The following is a 26,001-nucleotide window of genomic DNA, read 5'->3' as shown; positions in this document are numbered from 1 at the left end:
GTGTTGCCCTTGTTTTGAAAGATAGTTATATTGGATATATAATTCAGTTGACAGATGTGTTCTCTCAATACTGTTTCTCTCAGTGATATTTGCTACCTTTTGGCTTCTAGTGTTGCTTTTGAGAAGACTGGTTTTGAGGATTTTGTCTTTTCTCTCTGGATGTTTTTGGGATATTTTGGTTTTGGTGTTTCACTGTGATATGTCAAAGTGGATTTATTTTCATTTATCCTGCTTGATATGGATCTGAGTACATATTGTGTCTAATAAGTTCTGGGAACTGGTCAGCCTTTGTCTCTTCAGATGCTGCCTTTCCCTGTTCTCTCTCTTCTCTTCTGGAACTCCAGCTAGGTGAGGACCTCCACTGCAGAGGTCCTCCACTTTGGCCGAGTTTGCCCCCCCGGGGAACATTTAGCACTGTCCTGAGATGTTTTCGGTTGTCACACTTGGTTGGGCCGGGAGTGCTGCTGGCATCTTGTGGGTGGAGGCCGGGGGGGTTGCAGGGCACCCTGCAGAGCACAGAGCAGCCCCTGCAGGAGGAGTTCTCTGGCCCAAAATGCCCACGGTGCCAAGACTGGGAAATCCTGGGCTGGAGCTTCTCATTTTGTCTTCTTAGTCTTTGAACTTCTTTTATGTTTTCTGTTGTTTTGACTCTTCTGCGTTCTGGGTAGCTTCATTAGACCTCTCTTCCAGTCTGTCTTGTAAGCTGTTAGGAAGCTACTCTTTAATCCAGTCCATTGAATATTTTCCATTTTGAAAAATTTGAAACCTACAAAAGAGTGGAAAGAACAGTTTGATGAATCCCTCTGTACTCTACTCATAGGTTACTAAGGGTAAATATTTTGTGAGATTTGTGTTTTCTCTATGTTACTTCTGAACCATTTGAAAGTAAGTGCAAAGGGACCTTCTCTGTCATTCCCATGATATGGTCATCCACCCAAGAAATGTAATGTTGCTAATAAAATTGGCTAATATCTAGTTTATATTAAAATATCTCCAAGTCATTTCAGTTTGTGGCTCTTTCATTTTTTTATATTTTTAAATTGAATTATAATCACATATCACACATTGCATTCATTATTGTCTCTTTATCGAGAACGGTTCCTGTCCCCTGCATTTTTGGTTTGTTTTCTTTTATGACACTGACATTTTTGAAGAGCCCAGGACAGTTGTTTTGTAGAGTACCCTACAGCTGTCCTCCAGTGGTTGTCTGATTGTGTCTGAAACATTCAGTCCTTTGGCAGAACGTGATGCAGGTGATGTGTCTGGAACCTGCATCACAACAGGGGGCTGACGCCACATTCTACTGTGAGGGGACTGGTTCCCTCTGAAATTTATAATCATCTGGGAAGTGACAGTCCGAGACGTCCTGAATATCCTTTTACCCTATGGCTGTAGCATTCATTGATGGTCATTGCCTTATCAGTTATTGCATTGGTGGTTGCAAAATGGTGATTTTCTAAATCTGTCGTATCCTCTACATATATTAGCTTGCTTTTTTTTTTTGTAATGAAGAAGCCCCTCCCTCCCCCACTCATTATTTTTAATTTCTTCATCTCTTCAAAATCTGTTTTTTGCTTATTTGTTTGTTTGTTTGTTTTGGCCACGCCATGCAGCTTGCAGGATCTTAGTTCCCTGACCAGGGATCGAACCCATGCCCCCTGCAGTGGAAGCGTGGAGTCCTAACCACTGGGCCTCCAGGGAAGTCCCAAAATCTGGCTATTCTTGATAGCCTCTTGTTCCTTGTTCGTGAAATACTTTCTTATTTATTTTGTATCCTGTATCTGCTTGTGGACTCATGTTTGATCAAATCTGAGGCTTCCCTGATCTCTTGATTAGGACCGAGTGCTTCCTGAGAGGACTTGGGAGGGCCCCTGCTGTGCTGCCAGCACAGGATACGTGAAGGAAATTTTGTGGCTTGGGTTTTCTGGCCATCAGGCAGTGTAGAGACCAATCCTTAATCTGTTTGAGAGCCTGCTGGTGAGACTTCCTCAGCCAGAGCTGTGGTGAGACGGACAAGCCTGTCTTTATCCCTTGGAGATTTTCTCTGTGGCCACCTTGTCTACTGACGTGTGCCCTTCAAGGCTCCTTTTTATCCAGGGGTTTCTGGCATCTGTCAAACACCTGCCCAGCTTTTCAGAGTAGTAAAATACCTTGCAATGATAGTTTACTACTTTGGGTCTATCATGACTACTTACTTATTCTAGATATTTTGTAACAGGAGGGAGTGGCCGTGGCTCTAGTGGCCGCTTTGCTGGAAGCATGGGTCTCTGGTGCTTTTGTAACATTGTATCCATGGACCTCAAGGTTCAGACAACTTAACTGAGTGGCCGGCAGGAGTGTGGTGCTTGTTCAGAGTATGGCCATTCCCCTCCTGAGGCCTGCACACTCTATTTTTTTTTTTTTTTTTTTTTTTTTGCGGTACGCGGGCCTGTCACTGTTGTGGCCTCTCCCGTTGCGGAGCACAGGCTCCAGACGCGCAGGCTCAGCGGCCATGGCTCACGGGCCCAGCCGCTTCGTGGCATGTGGGATCTTCCCGGACCAGGGAGCGGAGCACAGGCTCCAGACGCGCAGGCTCAGCGGCCATGGCTCACGGGCCCAGCCGCTTCGTGGCATGTGGGATCTTCCCGGACCAGGGCGCGGACTCTCAACCACTGCACCACCAGGGAAGCCCTACACACGCTTAATAATGGGGCTTTGTGTTTGGGTTTTAGAAAAAGGTGTTCGGATGAAGTTGAAAACAAAGTAGGTTTTTTAATCTTTTGGCAACAGCCTCTTTTTTGTGCCACTTGCATGGGGGGTGGGCACACAGAAATAGGTCTTGGAGATTGGGGTTTGCATCCTGACCCTTCTGCTTGCTAACTGTTTGACTTTGGGTGAGCTGGAAATTTCTGAGTTTCAGTTTCTAAATTCACAAAAGGTGAACTAGATTATCAAGTTCATAGGCTGCTTGGGAGGGTTCAGTGGGATCCCTCGTGCAAGTCACCCAGCCCTATATACTAGGTGTAGGTATAGTCTGCACAGTAGCCATATCATATGCCAGCCTTCTGGGAGCCTTTAAATGGAGGAAACTAAACACACCTGAAGCATTTCTTAACCAAGCATTTATCATATTTTAATGGAATATGTCGATCATCTCTTCTGTATTTGGTAGTGGTGGGGGTCTGCATTGAATCAGATGCAGCATTGTCTTTGGAGTTCACAACTGAGGGAGGGGTGTTGGGGCCTGTAGCGACGGGGAAGAGAAAGAGGAGTGACTGGAAAGGTGGTGGGCTTTGGATAGAAGGTGAGCGTGGCTGGCCTGAGGCTCCTCCTGGGAGTCCTGGTGTCATTGTGCTGCTACATGCCCCGTTATGCTCCAGAGATTTTCCCTTCGCTCTCAGGATACAAGAGAATACAGCTTTAGAGGTATCAGCCTTGAGGGCACAGACTCAGATGCCTACTCAGACGGGCAGTGGGGCTGAGTGAAGCACCCGGGAGCCCGCACGAGCCCTTGCTGGGGAGGCAACTGCCCACATGTCCACTCCCAGTGCTGCCATGTGGTCACAGGGGCCCCTTGTGGCCAGACCTTCTTGCTTCTCAGAAGAAGCTAAATAATTGTATTTTTATGTGAAATTTCCCAACATTAGAAAATGGGCAACAACTGAGTTTAAAAACACACATGAGGACTTCCCTGGTGGTGCAGTGGTTAAGAATCCACCTGCCAATGCCAGGGACATGGGTTCAATCCCTGGTCTGGGAAGATCCCACATGCCACGGAGTAATTAAGCCCGTGCGCCACAACTGCTGAGCCTGCGCTCTAGAGCCCGTGCTCCGCAGCAAGAGAAGTCACCGCAGTGAGAAGCCTGTGCACCACAATGAAAAGTAGCCCCCGCTCGCTGCAACTAGAGAAAGCCCGTGCACAGCAATGAAGACCCAACACAGCCAAAAAAGAAAGAAAACACACATGAGACTCTGCAGGCCAAAAGAGGAGCAGTCTGTGGGCAACTAGTTTGCTACTGGTGATCTAACCCAGGACTTCGATTTGACAGATGAGGAAGTCAGGCACCAGAGATTTGCCATGTACCCAGGGTCACGTATGCTAACACATATATATGGAATCTAAGGGAAAAAAAGGTCATGAAGGACGTAGGGGTAAGACGGGAATAAAAACACAGACCTACTAGAGAATGGCCTTGAAGATATGGGGAGGGGGAAGGGTAAGCTATGACAAAGTGAGAGAGTGGCATGGACATATATACACTACCAAATGTAAAATAGCTAGTGGGAAGCAGCCACACAGAACAGGGATATCAGCTCCATGCTTTGTGACCTCCTGGAGGGGTGGGATAGGGAGAGTGGCAGGGAGGGAGACACAAGAGGGAGGAGATATGGGAACGTGTGTGTATGTGTGGCTGGTTCACTTTGTTTTAGGGCGGAGGGTGGCACACCATTTTAAAACAATCGTGCTCCAATAAAGATGTTAAAAAAAAAAACACTGACAATAAACTTACTTCCATATATCTTAACGAATTTCACAAAGAAACAAAGAAAAAGAGGTTCTGAATGCAGTTTCCATAATGATACAGCCCCATCTGACGCTATCTCCTGTGTACTGTTGCTAGGTAAGTCAACTTTGCTTTCTGAAAGTAAAGTCACATACGACATCTAGTTTAGTTGTACATATGTGTGTTAGAACAAGAAGAATTTGAGTATTTACCTTTAGGTAAACAGCATCACAACTGTTCTGTTGCTCCCCTTTCCCAATTCTCTGTGTTAGATAAAGCCACTCCTCCTCCTAAAACCACTGGCACCAACTCCCAAAGTGGCCACCTCAAAACAAAAAAGATAAAAGAAGGAAAATTTGTTCCCGTGAAATCCTGCCAAATCACATGCAAGAGAAATGGTTTATCATGCTGCCTAAACACAGTGCCTGATAAATGTAATGCCTAAACTGGACCCCAGATACACAGGTCTTTAAACATAGAGTTTCTTCCCCGCCCCTGTGATATATAGTAGAGCGTGGTGACAGGGCCCCACTGATGTAGCTAAATGTTTTCAAAAGGTCCTGAGGAACTCCGGATCCTCATCTCAGAGAAAGAATGATTGATTTGAGTTATCAGGTCTGACAGGAGCAAAATCTGACTTAAGAGGGATAATGAAGAGGCCAGAATTGGTCTTTTGGTCAAAAAAGTTGACCCCAATCACCATCAGGTGAGCATAGATAGGCTCGATAAAATTGTTCTGCATCTTGCACTGTTGATCTGCTCATCTGTATCTAATTATAACAACTATATCAGGTCTTGGTATCAGATTCCATCCTATGACTACATGGAGATGTTTCCTAAATCCGGCGTAAAGTTTCATAATAGGCTCTATTTTAAATAAAGATATGCCTCCTTTTTTGTCTCCTGAATTTATGTGTCCCACAAATAATTCTCCACAGTTACATGAGACACAGTGACCTGCATGAATAACTGTCTTCTCTTACAATTCTTTACACCAAACTAGGACATTTTTCAGTAGGCCTAGAACCACAGAGTCTCTTGTCTTTCTTAATACCTCAACTTTAACCACAGTGGAAAGTTTGATCTGTTGCATTTTCTTCAGCTCATTTATGCAGCCATGCCACATTGCAGGAACCTAGCAAAATAATCCAAACAGTGTAAAGCATCGTTTACCGAGGCCAGCAAACCAGAAAGATCAGATCACACTTATTTTGGACATACTGATGATCCTGCAGCTTCCCACACAAATCAGCAAAATAGGTGTTTCTGGATTTGCAATAAAAAAAAAACCCTACGATATATATTGTCCTCCTTTCTCTGTTCTTTCTGTGGAGACACAGATGGAATATGTACTGTAAAATCTAATGAATTCAGTTTCCACTCATTTGTAATTGTTGTAATTCAGGCACGGGGAGTATGGTGACTAAACTTTATGATACCTTCTTTTCAGTGTTTATTTAAAAGAAGGAAATGTTTTCGGCTATCATCAAGCAATTCATAAACCACTCATATACACAGATTTCACATATTAGAGATACGTTTATATCTATACACAAACCTTAAATAGAGGCCATGAAATAGACTCAAATTTGGGTCTAATTAGCGTGGCATCCCAAAGAGCGCTCTCAAGATCTCAACTTTTCAGTAAGTGGGGCTGATTTGCCAGATTTTGTGAATTAGTAAGGCTGAACCCAATGTTACCTTCTGGTGAGGAAACTGGTGGGTGAGCAGAACAGAGTCTGGAGCCAGACGACCTGTGGGCCAGTCCTGGTGTTGCCACCTGCAATATCCGTGACCTCTTAGTCAGGTGATTGATTTAATACCTCTGGACTTAAGTGTTCGCATCTGTAAAGTTCTGTAACAGTACGTAATCTATAGAGTTACCTCTCTTAAATGAGTTACCCTTCTCAAGTGTGTGGCCCACAGTAATCACTCTACCCTTTTCCTCTGAAAATAAAAACTACAACTCATTAGATTTGGTTTAATTTCCTTTAGACCTGCCTGAAACTGAAGTCAACAGCGCTTACCTGTACCCACTGCTTAGGCTCTTAACAGTACTTTCTACACCATGCCCAGGACTGTGGTTTTGGGGAGGACTTATTTCATCCTTATGTGTTAATTTGTTATGTGTTAAATTTCATGTGCTATCGGGGGGGAGAAAAGCACATAAAATTAACACATTAGAGTGGGGTGGGTGTAGGTAAAGCCCAAGCTTGTGCGCTTAGAAGGTCACTCGGAGGCACCAACATCACAGAGCAGTGCTAGGACTCTGCACTATTGTTTCTTGACTGCTTTTTTTTTTTAACATCTTTATTGGAGTATAATTGCTTTACATAGTTGTGTTAGTTTCTGCTGTATAACAAAGCGAATCCGGTATATGTGTATATACATCCCCATAATGCCTCCCTCTTGCGTCTCCCTCCCACCCTCCCTAACCCACCCCTCTAGGTGGTCACCAAGCACCGAGCTGATCTCCCTGTGCTATGCGGCTGCTTCCCACTAGCTGTCTGTTTTACATTTGGTAGTGTATATAAGTCCATGCCACTCTCGCACTTCGTCCCAGCTTACCCTTCCCTTCCCCTTGTCCTCAAGTGCATTCTATACGTCTGCGTGTTTATTCCTGTCCTGCCCCTAGGTTCTTCAGAACGTTTTTGGTTTTAGGATTCCATATACATGTGTTAGCATACGGTATTTGTTTTCTCTTTCTGACTTACTTCACTCTGTATGAGAGACTCTAGGTCCATCCACCTCACTACAAATAACTCAATTTCATTTCTTTTTATGGCTGAGTAAATATTCCATTGTATATATGTGTCACATCTTCTTTATCCATTCATTTGTCAGTGGCCACGTAGGTTGCTTCCATGTCCTGGCTATTGTAAATAGTGTTGCAATGAACATTGTGCTACCTGACTCTTTTTGAATTATGGTTTTCTCAGGGTATATGCCCAGTAGTGGGATTGCTGTGTCATAACCCTCTTGCACTGTTGGTGGGAATGTAAGTTGTGCAGGACAACCTTTGAGGACTGAGGAAGGTAGAGTATCTTTTGTATGAGGAGAAAGCCCTTCAAGGGTCAGGTGTGGAAGTTTCCACGGGGTGCCTTTTCCGATACCCAGAAGCCAAGAGCAGGGAGATGGCAAAGGAGAGGCAGCTCTGGTGGTCTTCAGTGGGGAGGGAGCTAATAAGGGTATAGTCCTTCATCTGGGCACCTCCCTGGCAGCCCCCAGGTCGCCACTGTTTGCAGCTGAGAACCAGGAGTTCTGTTGGGTAAGAACCTTCCCTGGGTCATGAAAGGTTGGGCACAGGGCCTGGCACCCAGAGAGAGCCCAGGGCTTGTCTGCTTACTTCACCTCCATTCTCTGTCTTCACTTCCTATATTCTCCAGCCTCAGTTGGGTTCGTCCCTAACTTTGTGCTAATCACCACTCCTACCATTCACACTTGGCTGGGTGGTAAGAAAAATAATAATACTCATAAAACTGAAAGAATAAACCCACAATAGTAATAAAAGATAGCAACAATTATAGCACACATATTAGATGAATTACTTGCTCAAGATAAGTCAACCAGCCAGTAATGGTTCCCAGTATCAAATCCTGGTCTTCTGACCAAAAAGGCCCCACCCCTAACCCCTGTTTCTACATTGAGTGTACTTCTATGTTAGGACTCGGGCTGACACAGGGGAAGAGACTCAACCCAGGTCCTGTGGTCAGTTGATGGCTCTGGAACTGGACATACATTTGATGACTTCTGTCTAGCTGACCTGTTCCTGTTCTTTGCTCTTCTGTGCTAATCCTTCTTCCTGGGGCTCAATAAGAAATTGCCTCTGGTCAAACTAGAATGAAAAAAAGGAGACAAGAAAGCATGAGGAAAAAGGAAATGATGAGATGGCACCAAAGTTCACTTCTTGCTGCTACATTTCCAGATGCTGTTTCAAATCTATTTTATAGGACAGAGGAGGCAAGGTGGGCCAGGAGTAATATATCTCAAAGTCCTATTGCCTGCCAGACATTCTTTGAGATTTTCTCCTTTTCTTCTTACAAGTCTAGAAGTAGGCGCCCTTAGTCCCATTTTACAGAGGGCCAACCTCAGACTCACGGAATGTGTAAATTCTCCAGGGTCACATGTCTACACTTTGCCCTCTACACAGATCAAGCAGCAGCCTCCTGTTTTAGATGATAGAATTCCAGGGCTTAAAAGACTGATAGTGGAAACCTCGCCTGATGTGGAATCTGGGCTGTGTCATGCTCCCCATTGGACATGAAGATGATGGTAGGGATGAAATCCTACTCTGTGGGCCAAGAGGACTCGGTGTGGGGGCCACAATGACTAGCTGATTCTTGAGGTGCTGAACTGGACCCAGAAGGCAGCACAAGCTGTTGCCCTTTGGAAAGAGAACCTGAATGGTAGGATATTAACATGTACACAACTACTATATGAAAGGGCTTTTACATTTTATCTCATTTAATCCTAAACTCTTTTCAAGACCAATAGGTACTTATAAATGATCAGAATCAGAATTTTTTGTGTGTATTTTTTAAAATTGAAGTACAGTTGATTTACAATATTGTGTTAGTTTCAGGTTCACAGCAAAGTGATTCGGATATCAGATTATTTCCCATTATATGTTATTAAAAGTTATTGAATACAATTCCCCGTACTTTACCATAAATCCTTGTTACTTATCTATTTTATGTATAGTAGCTTGTATCTGTCAGTCTCATACTCCTAATTTGTCCCTCCCACCTCCTTCTCCCCTTTGGTAACCATAAGTTTGTTTTCTATATTTGTGAGACTGTTTCTGTTTTGTATATAGATTCATTTGTATTATTTTTTAGATTCCACATATAAGTGATGATATATAATATTTGTCTTTCTCTGTCTGACTTACTTCAGTAAGTATAATATTCTCTAAGTCCAACTATGTTGCTGCAAATGGCTGAGTAATAGTCCAGTGTGTGTGTGTGTGTGTGTGTGTGTATGAGTTTTCATTTCTTTCTGGATATATACCCAGGAGTGGGATTGCTGGATCCTATGGCAGCTCTGTGTTTAGCTATTTAAGAAACCTCCATACTGCTCTCCACGTGGCTGCACCAATTTACATTCAAACCAACAGTGTAGGAGGTTCCCTTTTCTCCGCACCCTCTCCAGCATTTATTATTTGCAGACTTTTCGATGATAACCATTCTGACTCATGTGAGGTTTTGATTTTCATTTCTCTAGTAATTAGTGATGTTGAGCATCTTTTCATGTGCCTGTTGGCCATCTTTATGTCTCCTTTGGAAAAATATCTATTTAGATCTTCTGCCCATTTTTTGCTTGAGTTGTTTATATTTTGATATGGAGTTGTATATTTTTGGATATTAACCCCTTGTCAGTCACATCACTTGCAAACATTTTTCTCCCATTCCATAAGTTGTCTTTTCATTTTGTTGATTGCTTCCTTGACTGTGCAAATGATTTTAAGTTTAATTAGGTCCCATTTGTTTATTTTTGCTTTAATTTATTTTGCCTTGGGGCCCTGATCTAAGAAAATATTGCTACGATTTATGTCAGAGAGTGTTTCACCTATGTTCTCTTCTAGGAGTTTTATGGTGTCACGTCTTATATTTAGGTCTTTAAATCATTTCAAGTTTATTTTTGTATATGGTGTGAGGGAGTGTTCTGATTTCATTGATTTACATGGAGCTGTCCAGCTTTCCCAGCATCACTTGTTGGAGAGACAGTCTTTTCTCCATTGTATATTCTTGCCTCCTTTATTGAAGATTACTTGACCGTAGGTGGGTGGGTTTATTCCTAGGCTATCTGTTCTATCCATTGATCTATATGTCTGTTTTTGTACCAGTACCATGCTGTTTTGATTACTGTAGTTTTGTAGTATGACCTGAAATCTGGGAGGGTTATGCCTCCAGCTCTGTTCTTTTCCTCAGGATTGCTTTGGCAATTCTGGGTCTTTTGTGGTTCCATATAGATTTTTGGATTATTAGTTCTAGTTTTATGAAAAATGTAACAGGTATTTTGATAGGGATTACATTAAGTCTGTCGATTGCTTTGGGTAGTATGGCCATTTTAACAATATTAAATCTTCCAGTCTAAGAGCATGGGACACCTTTCCATGTCTCTGAATCACCTTCCATTTCTTTTATCAATGTTCTATAGTTTTCATCATATAGGTCTTTCACGTCTTGGTTAAGTTTATTTTTAGGTATTTCATTTTTTGATGGGATTATTTGTTTACTTTCCTTTCTGATATTTCATTATTAGTGTAATGAAATACAACAGATTTCTGTATATTAATCTTGTACCCTGCTACCTTGCTGAATTCATTTCAGGGAACAGAACTTAAAAGTTAAGTAACGTGACCTAGAAACAACCTTACCAATTGCTGCTCCAGGATTCATAATCTGGAGTTACACAAAGTAATCTGGAGTTACATTTTATCCTATGAACTGACATTCAACATCCTAGAAGGCATTATTATTCAGTTGTTCTCTCTAAAATAACGTGAAGTGAAATAAAAACACTAAAACTCATTAAAAAGGATTAGATATCCTCTGCATTACAGAAGTCACAAAAGGTGTGGAAAATCTGGGGGATATTGTATTCAGACGTAGGTTTATCTCTTCAATGTACAAAATATTCTTAAACAGTAGAGTTAGGTCAATGATATCAAGAGCGGATGCACAGAAAAACCACTTGAAAAGAAACCAAACTAAATAAATTAATAGGAAATGAATCATATTAAGCAAACAGGGTTGTCATGATGTACAAAGTAAAATATGATGACCCTTTTTCTGCAAAAGAATATATATGAACATGGGTGTATGAGGGTGATTAAATATGTTAGTGCATTACATACGGAGAAAAATCTGGAGAGTAGGCACCTATAAGTGAAGAGAAACTCTCTTTGTATTATGGTGGGCAAAAGGTAGGGACAGATGGGTGTGGCAATGTAATTTTGGTTTCTTAAAACGCATGTCTATATTTTTCCATACGTGTTAAACAAAGAGAAGTATTCATTGGTGCCCTAACAAAGTACTGAGATAAAGTTTTGTTAAACAGGTATATCAGCAGCCAAGTCACAAAATAATAGTGCAGAAATACATTTATTGACTTAGACACTAAACAGATTTCTTTGGTAATAAATCACTGAGTGTGGATTGTTGAAGATAGAAGATGTTTTTATTTTATAACTTTGCATTTCTATGCTGTTTCCAGAATGGAAACATTGAATAAAATGTTGAAAATACAAAAGATTGCAAACTGATTACCAATACGCTATTCATATATTCATGGCTTCGGAAGCAGATCAAAAGAATTGATTTGACAGTTTTTTGTATGTGTGTGTATTTGTATACATCCCTTTGCCTCAAATTTCTTTACACCAATTATTCATACACTCATGCAGCTTTCTACTCAGTTCACTTAGGGGCCAGATTTCCAGTCCCAGGGCTTGAAGATCCCAGCATGGGCATGAATACAGAAGGATCGCTGCCAGTGTGAAGTCTAGAAATCTTGCTTTTAGGATGAAATTCATTCCCCTCCCCACCAACACCACAGTCCCTTCCATCCCCCATCCTTTGCCAAGGCCCCAGTTCAGACTTTTACACCTGCAGTTCTGACTCTGGTCACCAGGTGGCATCGCTCTCCATTTTCTACACATTTTTCTTTTTCCCCTCAATGGAAAATATATATTTTAAAAACAGAAGTGAAAAGTTTCCTCAAAGTCTATTGTAAAAAACCAGGTAAAGTGTGATCTTAACTTACTTTGAAACATTCAGATGTGTATAGAAAGACTAAAAGGGCATATGTGTAGCTTCTATCCTGCTTCTCATTCATTTATTAATGTGTACTGTGTGTGTACCATGTGACAGGAACTGTCAGTCCAATTCCTTATCTGCATCCCAGCCTCCCTCTTTTCATCTCCAGAACTTCATAACTGGAAAAGCCCCCAGAAGGAGAGAGAATTGACACTATCTTATTTCTGCACATGCCAAAAGGCTTCCACTTCTCTTCGCATGGTGAATTAGATATGTTGGAGGGGAGAATTTGTGGGCGGAGGGGTGAACAGCAACACAACTCCTAGGAGTGAAGACAAGGTGAGATATAACCAGGACACTTTCTAAGCGTGACTGTGGCTTCAGTATCCAGTACAGTAGATGTCAGAGTAAAGAAAATGAACAAGAACCAAAGAGAGGCCTTACAGAATGATGAAAGATCAGGACACCAGGGAGACATAAAGATCCTAAATGTGTACACACCAAACAAAGGAGCCTCAAAGTACATGAAGCAAAAACTGACGGAGCTGAAAGGAGAAAGAGCCAGATCTATAATTATAGTGGGGGCCTTCCATACCCACCTCCCTCTTAGCAAGTGACAGAATTACTAGGGAGAAAATCAGCAAGGATACAGGAGACCTGAATAACACAGTAAACTAACAAGATATACATGACATAAAGAGAACAGTCCGCCCACCAACAGCAGAGTACAGGATTTTCCCGGAGGGTCTCTGTAACATTCACCAAGTTAGACCATCTCCTCGACAATCAGAAAAACCCCAATAAATTCTAAATGAATTGAGGGACTTCCCTGGTGGTGCAGTGGTTCAGAATCCGCCTGCCAATGCAGGGGACACAGTTTTGAGTCAACGTCAGGAAGATCCCACATGCCGCGGAGCAAATAAGCCCGTGCGCCAGAACTACTGAGCCTGTGCTCTAGATCCCTCGAGCCACAACTACTGAGGCTGCGTGCCGCAACTACTGAAGCCCGCGTGGCTAGAGCCCATGTTCCGCAACAAGAGAAGCCGCCGCAACAAGAAACCCAGGTACCGCAACAAAGAGTAGCCCCCACTAGCCGCAAGTAGAGAAAGCCCGTGTGCAGCAATGAAGACCCAACACAGCCATAAATAAAGAAATAAATATATTAAAAAATATAAAAATAGGGGCTTCGCTGGTGGCCCAGTGGTTGAGAATCCGCCTGCCGATGCAGGGGACACGGGTTCATGCCCCAGTCTGGGAAGATTCCACATGCCGTGGACCGGCTGGGCCCGTGAACCATGGCTGCTGAGCCTGCGCATCCGGATCATGTGCTCCACAACGGGAGAGGCCACAACAGTGAGAGGCCCGCGTACCGCAAAAAAAAAAAAAATTAAATATAAAATAAATAAATATAAATGAAAAAATGAAGAATTGAAATCTCACAGAGTGTTCCCTGGCCACCATGGAATCAAATTAGAAACCAGTTATAGAATGCAAAAAGAAGAATCCCTAGATACTTGGAAATGGTGGTTGAAACATCATTCCAGGTTATCATTCACACCCTTATTATAGAAGGGCTGAAGTTAGGAAGAGTTGCCTGCTGAGCTGAAAGGCATTTCAGGCTGGCCCAATAGAGAGGTCACTCTGGCTCTTTCCAACAGAGTATTGTTCAGGGCAAGGCTGGAGGGAGGGAGACAGTTCAGGAGGCTGTTACCTCAGTGCCACCTGACATTAAAGCTCCAAGTGCACTGGCAAAGGAAGTCCAGCTAGCTTGCTGGTTGTTAGTGGAATCGGTATGGTGGCTCATTGGATTTGGGAAGCACGAGAGAGGTATTGGTGTGGTTGCTGGAAAGTCCTGAGAGAAGGCAAGATTCGGGTGCCTTCCTGGTATCTATATGACTGGTGTCCAGTCTAGCCCATGGACGCATACACCTCGGTTCTTTATCAGTCCTGCTCCACTGTTTTAAAAGTTTCAGCGCAGTTGTCCTCTCCTCCCTCCTCCCTCTTTGTCCTCCTTGTCGTCCTCTTCCTCATCCTGCTCCTCCTCGATTCTTCCCCTGATAGTGCCATCTGTTGGATAAGGCTGTCCTCTCTGCACAGGCAGAAGAGTGTCCTTTCTGAGGCTTGTGGGACTGGTCCCTTAGGCCACGTTGGCACTTGGCCTGCCCTACCATGCTGTTAGCCTAAGACATGGTACGTGGTAAGTGGACCACAGATGTGTCTGCAAACTTGTATTTTTGCTCCTCTTTTCAGAATACAGTGATGGTGGTAGATCACCTCAAGGAAGAAAGAAAGGTTGGAGTTCTTTCCCAGGTAATTCTGACGAGAGGTGCCCTCATTATGAACACGATGGGAGTGAGCCTCAGCCCTCACACCTCAGGAGGATGATGGAAACGTGGTGAAGAGGGATGTCCAGGAGGACCCCGAAGTAAGCCAGTAAGTGGCCAGGCAGCAGGGTTTGTGCACAGCAGCCCCTGGGACTATGCACCTCTCTCACTCTCCGTGGACTTGTTTTTCTTCTCTCACTGCAAAACTGAAGCATGCTAGAAGTGAAATAATGGTTGAGCAATCCTAATTGTAGAGCTGGTGTCAAAGAGACGAGGGTGTACAGAAGACTTTCTTAGCACTTATGGCCACTCACCGTCCTTCTCTCCACATCCCCCCTGCAGCTCTCCCTGTACCATCCGAGGCAACAAGAGAGGAGTGAGATGGCACAGTGAAGGCCACATGCATACTACTGTGTGGAGAAACAGAAAACCTCTGGAGAGGGAAATGGGGGAGAACACACAAGATGGAACCCCAGGGAGCTGGTTCAGGGTCACAGTGAGTATCCTGAAAAATGTACGGAATGCGCAGGAGAGAAAAGGCAGGGGGAGCTGTGTTGGTCTCATGTAGAGATGCTGGTTTCTTTCACTGGGGACAGTTTGTAATCTGTCCTTTTTATTACCAGGAGTTAACAGTCTTGTTCATCTAAGGGCAGGGTCAGAGAAGCAATGTACAGGGAGCAGGCTGACCGTGAGGAGAACGGAGGAGCCTGTCTCAAAGCAAAGATGGAAACTACTGCCAAGGATATGGAGCGACTCCACATTGGAGGTCTCAGCTTGGCAAGCTGAGTGTGGGAGACAGAGGGTCGAGCCTCTGGAGACCTTGTCTGAGGGGCAAGCAGTGTGTGCGCTGGGTAGGATCTCCTGGAAATTGATAAAAGGAACATCATCTCTGACACCTTGATTATGTGGAAGAGAGTTTGACTGGAGAGAAAGAGTATTTAGGAAATCCATATTACACACACCCGTAAGAAATCATGCCAGTGGTCCCTTCTTTACAAGCCCTTTCAAGCTCAGTAGAAGGCCGGAAAAGAACAGGAAAAGGTTCGTCCTCCAGCCTAAATTCCCTGTTGTCTGTCCTCTCTCCCATGCCTTCTTTTCATCCTTAGATTCCTTATGGGATAAAGTATGACAAGACATGGCTAATGAAGTCAATCCAGAGCCATTGCAGTGTCCCCTTCACTCCAGTGGACGTAAGAGAGGATGCCGAAGCCAGACGCGTGGGCACAGTGAAGGGGGAGAGAGAGAGTCCTGGTTTAGCAGGGTCTGCTGGCTTCTGATTCTATTGCTGTTGCATTCAATCCCTGTAGTTCCACTTTATGCAAAATGGGGCTCGGTTCTTTGTCCAGGAAGCTAGCACTGCCTCTGCATTGATGGATGTCAGCTACAAGATTCGTGACGAGGAGAGCCGAAAGGTGTGTGTCGAGGGCGTTACGTGTACCTCATCCTGAGGAAAGAGTACAGGCCAGGGGCTGGTTGTCTTCTTTGGAACTAGAGTTCCCGGTGCTTACCCCACCTCTTCTTCCTGCAGATACCTGTCTTTGTCAGCCCCTCCGCTGTTCCCTACTCTGTGCGGGATAAGTTGAAGCCAGAAGAAATGGAGCAGCTAAAGGTAATGGAGACTCACGGCGAGTAGTGTGCCAGCGCTCAGACCTAACTCTCCTTCCTCCAGACCCCCGTCCCCCTCGCCCCCGATTTCCCTGCCACCACCACAGCCTCAGAGCGGCTCTCTCCATCTCTCTCTCTGCAGCTGACCCTGAGCAAACGATTTGATGTCTCCCAGCAAGCTCTTGACCTCCAGAGGCTCCGCCTTGACCGAGGTACGGCTGACAGCAGTAATTCTAGGGCGGGTGAGGGCAGAGGGGTCTTCCTGGAGGGAGACTTAGGGATGGTAACGTGGGGAGGGGCAGGTGCTGGCCCCACACCCCACTCAGCCATCCTATTCCCTCCCCTCTCCTTCCTGAAGACTTGGTGGGCTATGGTATTGATATATTTCTGAATCGAAGAAGCTGCATGGCTGCCACCCTGCAGGTCATCGAAAAGTATTTCCCTGAGGTGAGGCTGTAGGCCCAGTGCTGGTATTAGGGTAGGGGATGGAAGAGATGGGGAGGAGGGTTTGTCTCCAAGGTCCTAGATAGTAACCTTCACTCTACCTCTTCTTGCCCCAAAGCTGTTGTCCTTGAACTTGAGCAGCAACAAACTGTACCAGCTGGATGGCCTGTCTGACATTATACAGATGGCCCCCACGGTCAAGATCCTGAACCTCTCCAAAAATGAGGTGAGAAGAGGGAGCCAGGTCAAAGTTGGGTTGAGAGTGGGGGTGGGGCATGTTAGTGGCCATCAGAGTGATGACAGGAGGCAGGTGAAGGTACCTGTGTGGGAGGGAGGGTTCTGGGGATGCAGGGATCCGGATGTCCCTCTTTCCCTGGGATTCCTTCTCCCACTTCCGCACCATATTTCTCAGCTGACGTCTGTGTGGGAGTTGAACAAGATGCAAGGGCTGAAGCTTGAAGAGCTGTGGCTGCAAGGGAGCCCATTGTGTGACACCTTCCCAGACCAGTCCACCTATGTAAGGTCAGTGTGAACACCCTGTCACCCTTCTTGGTGACCTTCAGCCATGGGAGCCTAGACTATCTGTGACAGTGCCCCTTTGCCAAAGGTGGCAGCCCTGGTCTTCTGGGAGGATCACAGGCCCCACCTTCTGCTCTCTCTGTGCCTATCACCGGTGAGGAGTTTCCTTCCCCTGACCTGCTCACCTCTGCAGGCGCTCTGGGGTCTGTTTCCAGCTCTCTGCACCCAGCTATATTCCAGCAAGGCCTCCCAAGAGTGTGCCCCAGGAAGCAGGGCTTCTCCTCCTCACCAGGACCAGGAGCGACCATCCTTGATCCAGATGCTGGCGCCCTGGACTGAGAAGGGTCCTCCAGTCCAGGGCCTCTTGCTGAGAGAAGCCTTCTTTCTTCGTGCTGAGATGGGGTTTGCCTCCCCAGTTCTGAGAGGGGCCCTCTTCCCCTTCCTCCAAATGGATCCCCCCTCCTCTCCCATGTTGACATGGGGGCTTTCCTGCGCCATGCTTAGGGCTGAGGCCATGGGTGGCTGCTGTCATGACATCCATTCTGCTGGCCCAGTGCCAGGAGCTGGACCTCCTTGGGAAAAAGCAGGGCTCCCTGAGTCAAGGGGCCAGACGTGGGCCCCCGCCAATGATCAGAGGGCTTCCTGAGGCAGGAGTGGAAGGCAGAGGGCAGAGGTGGTAGAGGAGAGAGAAGGACAGGCCTCTGAGGGGCACTTCCCATCCCTCCCTGCACACGTCACATCATCCCGCCTGGCCCTTCACAGGAGCCCTGGGCAGCCTGAGACAGGTATGATTCCTCAGATAAAGAACCAACTCAGAGAGGTGCAGGGGTCATCGGGAGAGAAGACGGTGATCATCAGAGGGGGCCACGGATCCTCAGCCCCATACTGAGCTGGGACCTGACCCTTTCCTCCTTCTGGGGAAGATCTGCCCCCATGGCTGCTCGGTTTCCCATGCCCAAGTCTGGCTGAGCTCACACAGGTGACAAAGTTTCAGCCAGCATCCAGTGGGCCCCCAGCCCAACATGTGCATATTTTCCCTTCCTACCTGGTGTGTCTGGGCGATTCTGGGGCAGGTGAAGAGCCGCAACAAGTGTGCCGTTTCCCCTTTCTTCTCTCTTCTTCCCGGACCCCGACCACGGAAGAGCTTCTTTACCTTCCCTTTGTTGTCTCTCTCCCCCCTGTCTCTGTGCCCCTATGTCTCTCTCATCTCTCCCTTCCTACCTTCACTCCCTTTCTGTCTTCATCCCCTCCATCTCCCTCCCTGAGCCCCACCTCACTCACCTCGCTGGCCCAGCATCCTGGGCCATCCCTGGAGGGTGTCGGGGTCTTGCCAGAGTGCTGGACCCCCAGTGAGGTAGCAGAGTCCCGGGCTCCCACTCCATCCGCTCTTCTCCCCACAGCCTTCAGTGGGGCCCTGGAGGAAGGGAGGGAGGAGAAGGAAGCCATGCGGCACGGGTTTGAAATGCTGGTCCCTGTGGCACTGGAGAAGGGAGTCCGAGTAGTCTGGGTGGGAGCTACCCAGGCGAAGGAGAGGAAGGGAGGCAGGGAAGGAATATTAAAGTGAAGGTACTGAGAGAGATGAGGAGACAGTGCCTTTCAGACAGTAAGATGACAGATGCTCAGTGCTCAACAGGCAAGTGGACTGAAAACCCCTAAAATCAGGAGCAGAGGTGGGCAAAGGGTGCTGCTGGATTGGCCAGAACACACTGATCTTTGTTTATGGTATTACTGTTTTAACTCAAAGGAAGCATTGCAACCTTGAACCATCAACCACCTCTTCTCTATTTTTGGTTTTGGACAGGGCCATCAGAGAATGTTTCCCGAAGTTGTTACGCCTGGTAAGTGCCTACGTAAATCATTGTCTCTTACGAATGTCGGTGGCCTCTGCACCTGCCCTCAAGCCCTTTGGGTCTGCCTAGATCACATATTAGCATCAGAACCTTAACCATTTTGGGGGACATGGACTCCTGAAAATGACATGGATATACTTGCTGGAGAAATATCCATAAATACACACACACACAAGTTGCATATAACACTAGAGACTTCCAAGACCTCATGATGAAGACATCCAGTGTAAGCTCTCCCATGGAATTTCCAGGTCCCTTTCACACCTGACCTCTGACAGTCACCCTCACACCTGACCTCTGACACTCACCCTCCTGGACCCATCTTTTTCCCCGGTACTCCAGGAACACTCCCCTGGTCTCCACTCCTGATTTCCTCTTCCCTTCTCCAGGATGGGCAGGAGTTAGCCTCACCAATTAACATTGACGTTGACACTCCCTACGTAATAAAGCCCTGCAAGGTGACGAAGAGGATCAAACAACATTTAGCGAGGTGCAGGAGAGGCTTTATCAGCCTCACAATCTCAAATGCCTTTTGATTCCAGGGAAGCTATAAAGGATCTGAGACACTGAAGAGTCTAATCCTGCAATTCCTGCAGCTGTAAGTACCCTTGGGAGTCTGAGCAAGGGGAGGAGGGCTAGGACAGTTGCGGCCACCTAAGCACAGGTCTGCTCATCGGACTTCTCACGTCTCATTTGAGGTCCAGACCACAGAGATCGACTGTCCTCATTACTCCCTCTCAGGTATTACTTGATCCATGACTGTGGAGACCGACAGCATCTCCTTGGTGCTTATCATGAGGAGGCCTGCTTCTCCCTGACCATTCCCTTCCACTCCGAGGACGCAGCCATGTGAGCATCACAGCCCAGACTCTGCTCCCGGGCCGTGTGGCTCCCCAGCAGACACAGGTAAGCTCCTACATACGCCCACCACCCACTCTTCCTCTTTGTCTCCTAGAAGCACCTTGTGCAAGTACTTCAAGGACAGCAGGAATATGAAGAAGCTCAAGGACCTCCATGCGTGTGTGATGGGAAGACTGGGTGGGAAAGGGCGGTGAAGGGGTCAATCATAGGGCCCAGGGCGTGGCAGCCCCTGACCTTCGCTCACTTCCCCTCCCCTCACAGACCTGCGGGTCCAGCTGCTGAAGCACACAAAACGTGTCATTGTGCACACCCTCTGTGTGTTGCCCAAGACTCAGCATGCCTTCAGCTCCTTCGTGGTGGACACGTGGTTCCAGACGGTGAGCGCCTGCTTCCTCCCTCGGGCGGGCCCAGGAAGCCGCAGGTGGGTGGGAGGTGGAGGTGGTGACTGGGTGCCTGGGCTCTTCCCTTTCAGGAATCGATGCTCTGCTTTTCTGTCAACAGGGTGTTCAAGGAAGGTGAGTGTGTGTAGACCCCCCTCCCCAGATGCTTCACTGCTGTCTCCCCCTGCCCAGGGTGTGCAGGGCAGACAGGCGAGGGGACACAGGCTGTGGAATTTGGTGGCTCTCATCCCAGATCCTTACTCTGAGAACTTGGGCCATTACTGAACCTCTCAGTTTCCTCATTTGCAAAATGGGGTAGTAGTATCCACCTTTTGGGCGGCTGTGAAAAATGCATCCCGTGAACTTGTGTAGTGTTTGTCATGGGCCCTGTCACTGGGCGCAGACTGCTCTTATAGTTGCCCTCCCCATACCCGACACCTTGGCCCCTGTGAACAACTACCCTCTCAGCATGAATGTCCAGTCACACCCTGACTGGGGACCACCACGTGAGCATGTACAGCACATGTGGCTCTAAGGGGTACTGTTGTTTGTTTGCTGTTGAAGTGGAAGGAAGTTCTCAGGGCTGTGTGCGTGCCTTCACCCGAATCTTCATCGCTACCCCTGCCAGCTATGCCAGGTGAGAGCCCTGTTGTGGGCGGGAATGCCCATCCCAGCCTGGGCTCAGGGGCGTGGGAATGTGGTGGTGCAGATCTTAGGTTTACTCAGAATTGTGGAAAGCCAGCAGGGAGATCCCAGGAGCAGTGTAGCCTAGTGGTTAAGAAGAACATGGCATCTGGAAGTGTGAGTCTTCATGGGCTCTGGAATCGGCCTATGGGTTCTCTCCTTGACCCAACCCTCACTCGTTGTGTGACCTTAGTCAAGGCACATGACGTCTCTGTGACTCAGTGTCTTCTTCCGAGAATGGCAATCAGACCGTCTACTCCTTGGGCTGTGGTAAAGGGTAAATGTGAAATTGCCCGTGGGTTGGGGATAAACCTATAAATCAAGTGAAGGTGGTAGACAGTCTCTCCAAAGGTGGGCTTTGTGGGGAGGGGCAGAGGTACCAGTAACGGAACCTGGGATACAGACACAGCAGGGGTATGGAAGGAAACTAGTTGCTGAGTGGCAGTGGGAGCAGGATCGTTGTTTGGGGTGTGGGGTGGTCCATGTGTCCATGTCTGAGGGCTCATTTTTCCTCCAGTCTATGCATTGTGAATGACAAACTGTTTGTGAGGGATGCCAGCCCCAGTGAGACTCAAGAGTGCGTTCTCCATCCCAATGCCTACACCCTCCTCCCTGTCCCAGGAACAGCAGGAAATGGTGCAGGCTTTCTCCACCCTGTCTGGGATGAAACTCGAGTGGTCTCAGAAGTGAGTGCTGGGTGTGCATGGGAATATGCGGGGGAGTGAATCATGGAAACTCGAAAGCAATTTGGAAAAATAGCTTTTTGAATATTTTGCTTCCAAAAAATAAAAGTGAGCCCATGAAAAAGGTGTCATACTATTATATGTGTAAAGGTTTTTCGAGATGGTATAATGCTCAGTGACATTATCTTGTGTATGGAAAATCCAGGACAATCCACACACACACCAACCAACCAACCAACCAACAAAACACCCTACTAGAGCTGATAACCAAGTTCACCAAAGTTGCAGGATACAAGACCAATATACAAAACTTATTTGTATTTCCGTGTACTTGCAATGAACAACCCAAAAATGAAATTAAGAAAGCAAGCCCAGTTACCATGGCATCAAAATAGTACAACGCTTTGATACAAATGTAACAAAAGAAGTGCAAATCTCATACTCCCGAGTCTGTAAAATGCTGTTGAAAAAAATAAAGAAGACCTAAATAAATGGAAAGACACTCCATTTTCATGGGTTGGAAGGCAATATTATTACATTGGCAGTACTACCCAGAGCAAACTAGGTTCAATGCAGTCCCTATCAGAATCCTTCTTTGCAGCAATTGACAAGGTTATCCTAAACTTCCTATGAAAGTGCACCAAAACAATCTCGAAAGAGAAGAACAAAGTTAGAAGACTCACACGTCCCAATTTCAAAACTTGCTACAAAGCCACAGTAATAAAGACTATGTGGTACTGGCCTGTGGACAGTGTATGAATCAGTGGAATAGAACTGAGAGTCCACAGATAAACCCTCACATTTATGGTCAACTGATTATCAACCTGACAGAGTGCTGAAAATATCTGATGGGAAAATAATAGTGTTTTCAACAAATGGTGCTGGGACAAGTGGGTATCCGCATGCAAACCAAAGAATTTTGACCCCTGACTCACACTCCATGTACAAACATAGCCTGAAAATGGATCAAAGTCTAAAAGTAAGAGCTAAGACTATAAAAATCTGGGAAGGAAACGTAGGTGTAAGTCTTCACAAATTAGGCAATCATTTCTTACATATGACACCAAAAGCACAAGCAACCAAAAAAAAAGTAGATAAATTGTTGACTTCATCAAAATTAAAACCTTTTGAGCATCAAAGCACAGTATCAAAAAGGTGAAAAGCCCACCAACAGAATGGGAGAAAATATTTGCATATCACATATCTGGCAAGAATATGTGAAGAACCCTTGCAACTCAACAATACAAAGGCAAACACCCCAATTTTTTTAAAATGGGGACAGGCTCTGAATGGACATTTCTCCAAAGGAGACATATAAATGGCCAAGAAGGAAATGAGAAACTTCTCAACATCGTTAGTCATCAAGGAAATGCAAATTGAAACCACAGTGAGTTACCAGGTCACACCCACTAAGATGGCTTTAATCAGTGAAACAAATGATAACAAGTGTTGGTGAGGATGTGGAGACATTGGAATTCTCATGTGTTACTGATGGGAATATAAAAGGGAGCAGTGGTTTGGGAAAACAGTTTGGCACTTCCCCGAAATGTTAAACATGGAGTTACCATATGACCCAGTAATCCCACTCCTAAGTATCCCACCAGGAGAAATGAAAACATATGTTCACTCCAAAACTTGTTCAGGAACGTTCATAGCAGCATTATTGATAATAGCCGAAAAGTGGAAACAACCCAAATGTCCTGTAGCTGATGAATGGATGAATAAATCTTGGTACATCCATGTAGTAGAATATTATTCAGTCATAAAAAAGAATACTGTTCTGATACACGTCATGACATGGATGAACCTTGAAAACATGATGCTAAGTGAAAGAAGCCAGTCACACAATGTCAAATATTGTATGAAATGTCCAGAATCGGAAAATCCACAGGGACCAAAAGCAGATTAGTGGTTGCCAGGATCTGGGGGAAGGGGAGGAATAGGGAGTGATCACTAATAGTTAAGGAGCTTCTTTTTGGGGTGGTAAAATTACTTTGAAATTAGATAGTTGTGGTGGTTGCACAATCGTGTGAATGTACTAAAAAGCACTGATTTGTATACTTTAAAATGGTGTGTGCATTATATCTCAATAAAAGATGGTTGGAGACTTGTACTTTAGAATTTTCCATTTGTTATTTTCTTGAACATCTTTCTTGATCAGTATATATTGAATTCCCTTGTTCTTTTGAACAGCTCTACTTTTCTGTTTTGAATTCTAGTGGGCATGAATGCTAGTGATAGATGGTTTGCTTTTCACTGGGTCTTTCTTCGTCATTACACATAGTGTTCATACTGGTACATTTGTCCCAGCAAGAAAGTGGCATAGATTTAGAGGTGGCATTGCATGGTCAGCGTGACTGTACTGTGGTACTAATGGAGATCACCTGTTGTTCTCCCACTGCAGGTGCCTTCAGGACAATGAATGGAACTACACCAGAGCTGGTCAGATCTGCAGTATGCTCAAGGTGAGGTCTGGGAAACAAGTGGGTTAAAGATGAACGTTTCTGGGCCTTCAGGGAGGCCAAGAAGGTGGAGGCCTGTGGCCTGGGAATGGAACTCGGGGAGCAGGCTCTTCTGACATTCCGACTCCTTCTCTCCAGACCGAGGGCAAGATCCCAGAGGAGGCCTTCAAAGAAATCCCCTAAAAGGAGTGCTTGGATTTCATCTTTGTCTTCATCCACATCATCTTTTCTCTCCAGCCTCAGGCCACGCCCATGCCTGGGGTTGGAGGCCTGGCTGACCAAGAAGCCGAAGTTACGTTGTAGGCCAGGTAACATTGCCACCTGAAGGGTCAGCTGTTCTGTGTCTTTTCCCCACTCACGATTGCTGTTTGGTTTCATAATAAAGAGTGCTGTTGCAAGCTGTATGTTGTGTGTCCTCCATTGCTCTTCCCTGCCCCAATCACAAGCCAGTAGGTCCAGGCCTCAACGTCCCTGCCTTCATCCCTGAGGAGGAGGCACCTTCTAACCCAAACAAGTGGTTTTTTTATACACTTTTTTTCCATTTATAAAACATGAAGATTCTGCACAGAAATGGGATAACAATGGGATTTAAAGTGCATGCATCAAAACTCCTTTATGTCCCAGCTAGATGGGTTTACATATGTCATGTGTCAAGTTGGGAAATTTAAAAATACATGTAGACCATTGAAAATGGAAACACAGCATACCAAAACCTGTGTGACAGAGCAAAAGCAATGATCAGAGGAAAATCTATTAGTTGTTAGGTAAACGCAAAATAAAGCCACAATAGGATGCCACTTCACACCTACTACATTGCCTATAGCTTTTTTTTTTAAGGAACATAACAAGATGAACTTTGGTGAGGATATGGAGAAATTGGAACTTCTGTACATTGTTGGTGGGGATACAACTGGTTTCGCTGCTGTGGAGAACAGTTTGTTGGTTCCTCACAAAATTTAACACAGAAGTACCATATGACCCAGCTACTCCACTCCTAGGTGTACACCCAAAAGAATTGAAAGAGGCGCCAAAACAAATGATTGTACGTGAATGCTCACAGCAGCATTATTCATTATATTCAAAAGGTTGAAACAACCCATCTGTCCATCAAGGGATGAGTAGATAAACAAATTGTAGTATATACACACATTGGAATATGTATTTTTGCAATGATTGAAATCCTTGTGATATGTGCTCACAGAAGTTGTCCTTCTATTTTATCAGTGGTCAGAGAGTGACTTGACAGAGATTTCCTGAAGGACCTGGAGCCAAAAAGGAAAGGAAAACAATATTGTCTAGTCTTTGCAGATTGGCTTCTGATCGGGGGCACTCCACCAATGCTTAGCCAGGCTGCCTCCAACTCTGCCTTAGCCTTCACCTCCTGCTTTTGAGGAGCCCAAAGGTCAGCCACATGTGCAAGCCTGGCTTCCTGTCAGACCTTCTGAGCCTGTGTCCTACCTTGTGCCTATGCATTGCACTCTGGAATCTATGCTATGCCTTCAAAACTCTTATTCCCCCAAGAATTTTCCTCATCACCCTCACCCTTTACAGGCTTTGCGGACTCTCTGCTGCTTGACTTATCTTATTTCACTTGCCCCAGGCAGCTATGGGTACGATATGTTTTTAGATGTTTTTGAGAGACGCAACTGAGAAAGCCACTTCGTGCCTGGGAGGGGCAGTGGGAAACAAAACTCATCTCCTCTGCCATTCCCTCAGGGGTCCTCCATAGAGGTCAGAAGGCACAATCACAGTTTTGGGGGAAAACAAGATCCATATTATGACCCCTGGGACCAGCCAAAAGCACCGTGAATATGGCTGCAAGTCTCATGGGAGATCCAAGAAGGAAAGAGATATGAGAACATATGTATATGTATAACTGATTCACTTTGTTATAAAGCAGAAACTAACACACCATTGTAAAGCAATTATACTCCAATAAAGATGT

General features: G+C 45.6%; 1 protein-coding gene and 1 pseudogene across 2 annotated transcripts; both read left to right on the top strand.

Moving 5' to 3' along the window:
- Positions 1-5,134: 5,134 nt before the first annotated feature.
- Positions 5,135-19,824, top strand: LOC309978608 (nuclear RNA export factor 2-like; the record flags this gene model as incomplete). Its single annotated transcript, XM_082865127.1, has 14 exons — positions 5,135-5,190; positions 7,602-7,752; positions 14,495-14,554; positions 15,675-15,758; positions 15,876-15,980; positions 16,097-16,177; positions 16,316-16,385; positions 16,532-16,620; positions 16,736-16,843; positions 17,009-17,139; positions 18,938-18,974; positions 19,376-19,444; positions 19,529-19,584; positions 19,728-19,824. Coding segments are annotated over 14 exons (1,194 nt in total), but the record flags the coding sequence as incomplete, so codon positions are not given.
- A 1-nt stretch (position 19,825) lies between these two features.
- Positions 19,826-24,359, top strand: LOC309978607 (nuclear RNA export factor 2-like; annotated as a pseudogene). Its single transcript has 7 exons — positions 19,826-19,892; positions 20,109-20,224; positions 20,320-20,362; positions 20,792-20,864; positions 21,429-21,597; positions 23,999-24,059; positions 24,294-24,359. The product of its transcript is annotated as a nuclear RNA export factor 2-like (transcript).
- Positions 24,360-26,001: the final 1,642 nt, after the last annotated feature.

Source organism: Leucopleurus acutus (genome assembly GCF_964270905.1).
Source record: "Leucopleurus acutus genome assembly, chromosome: X".
NCBI classification, from domain to species: Eukaryota; Metazoa; Chordata; class Mammalia; order Artiodactyla; family Delphinidae; genus Leucopleurus; species Leucopleurus acutus.
The sequence above is the reverse complement of the archived record's forward strand: the minus strand, read 5'-3'. Positions and strand labels throughout refer to the sequence as shown.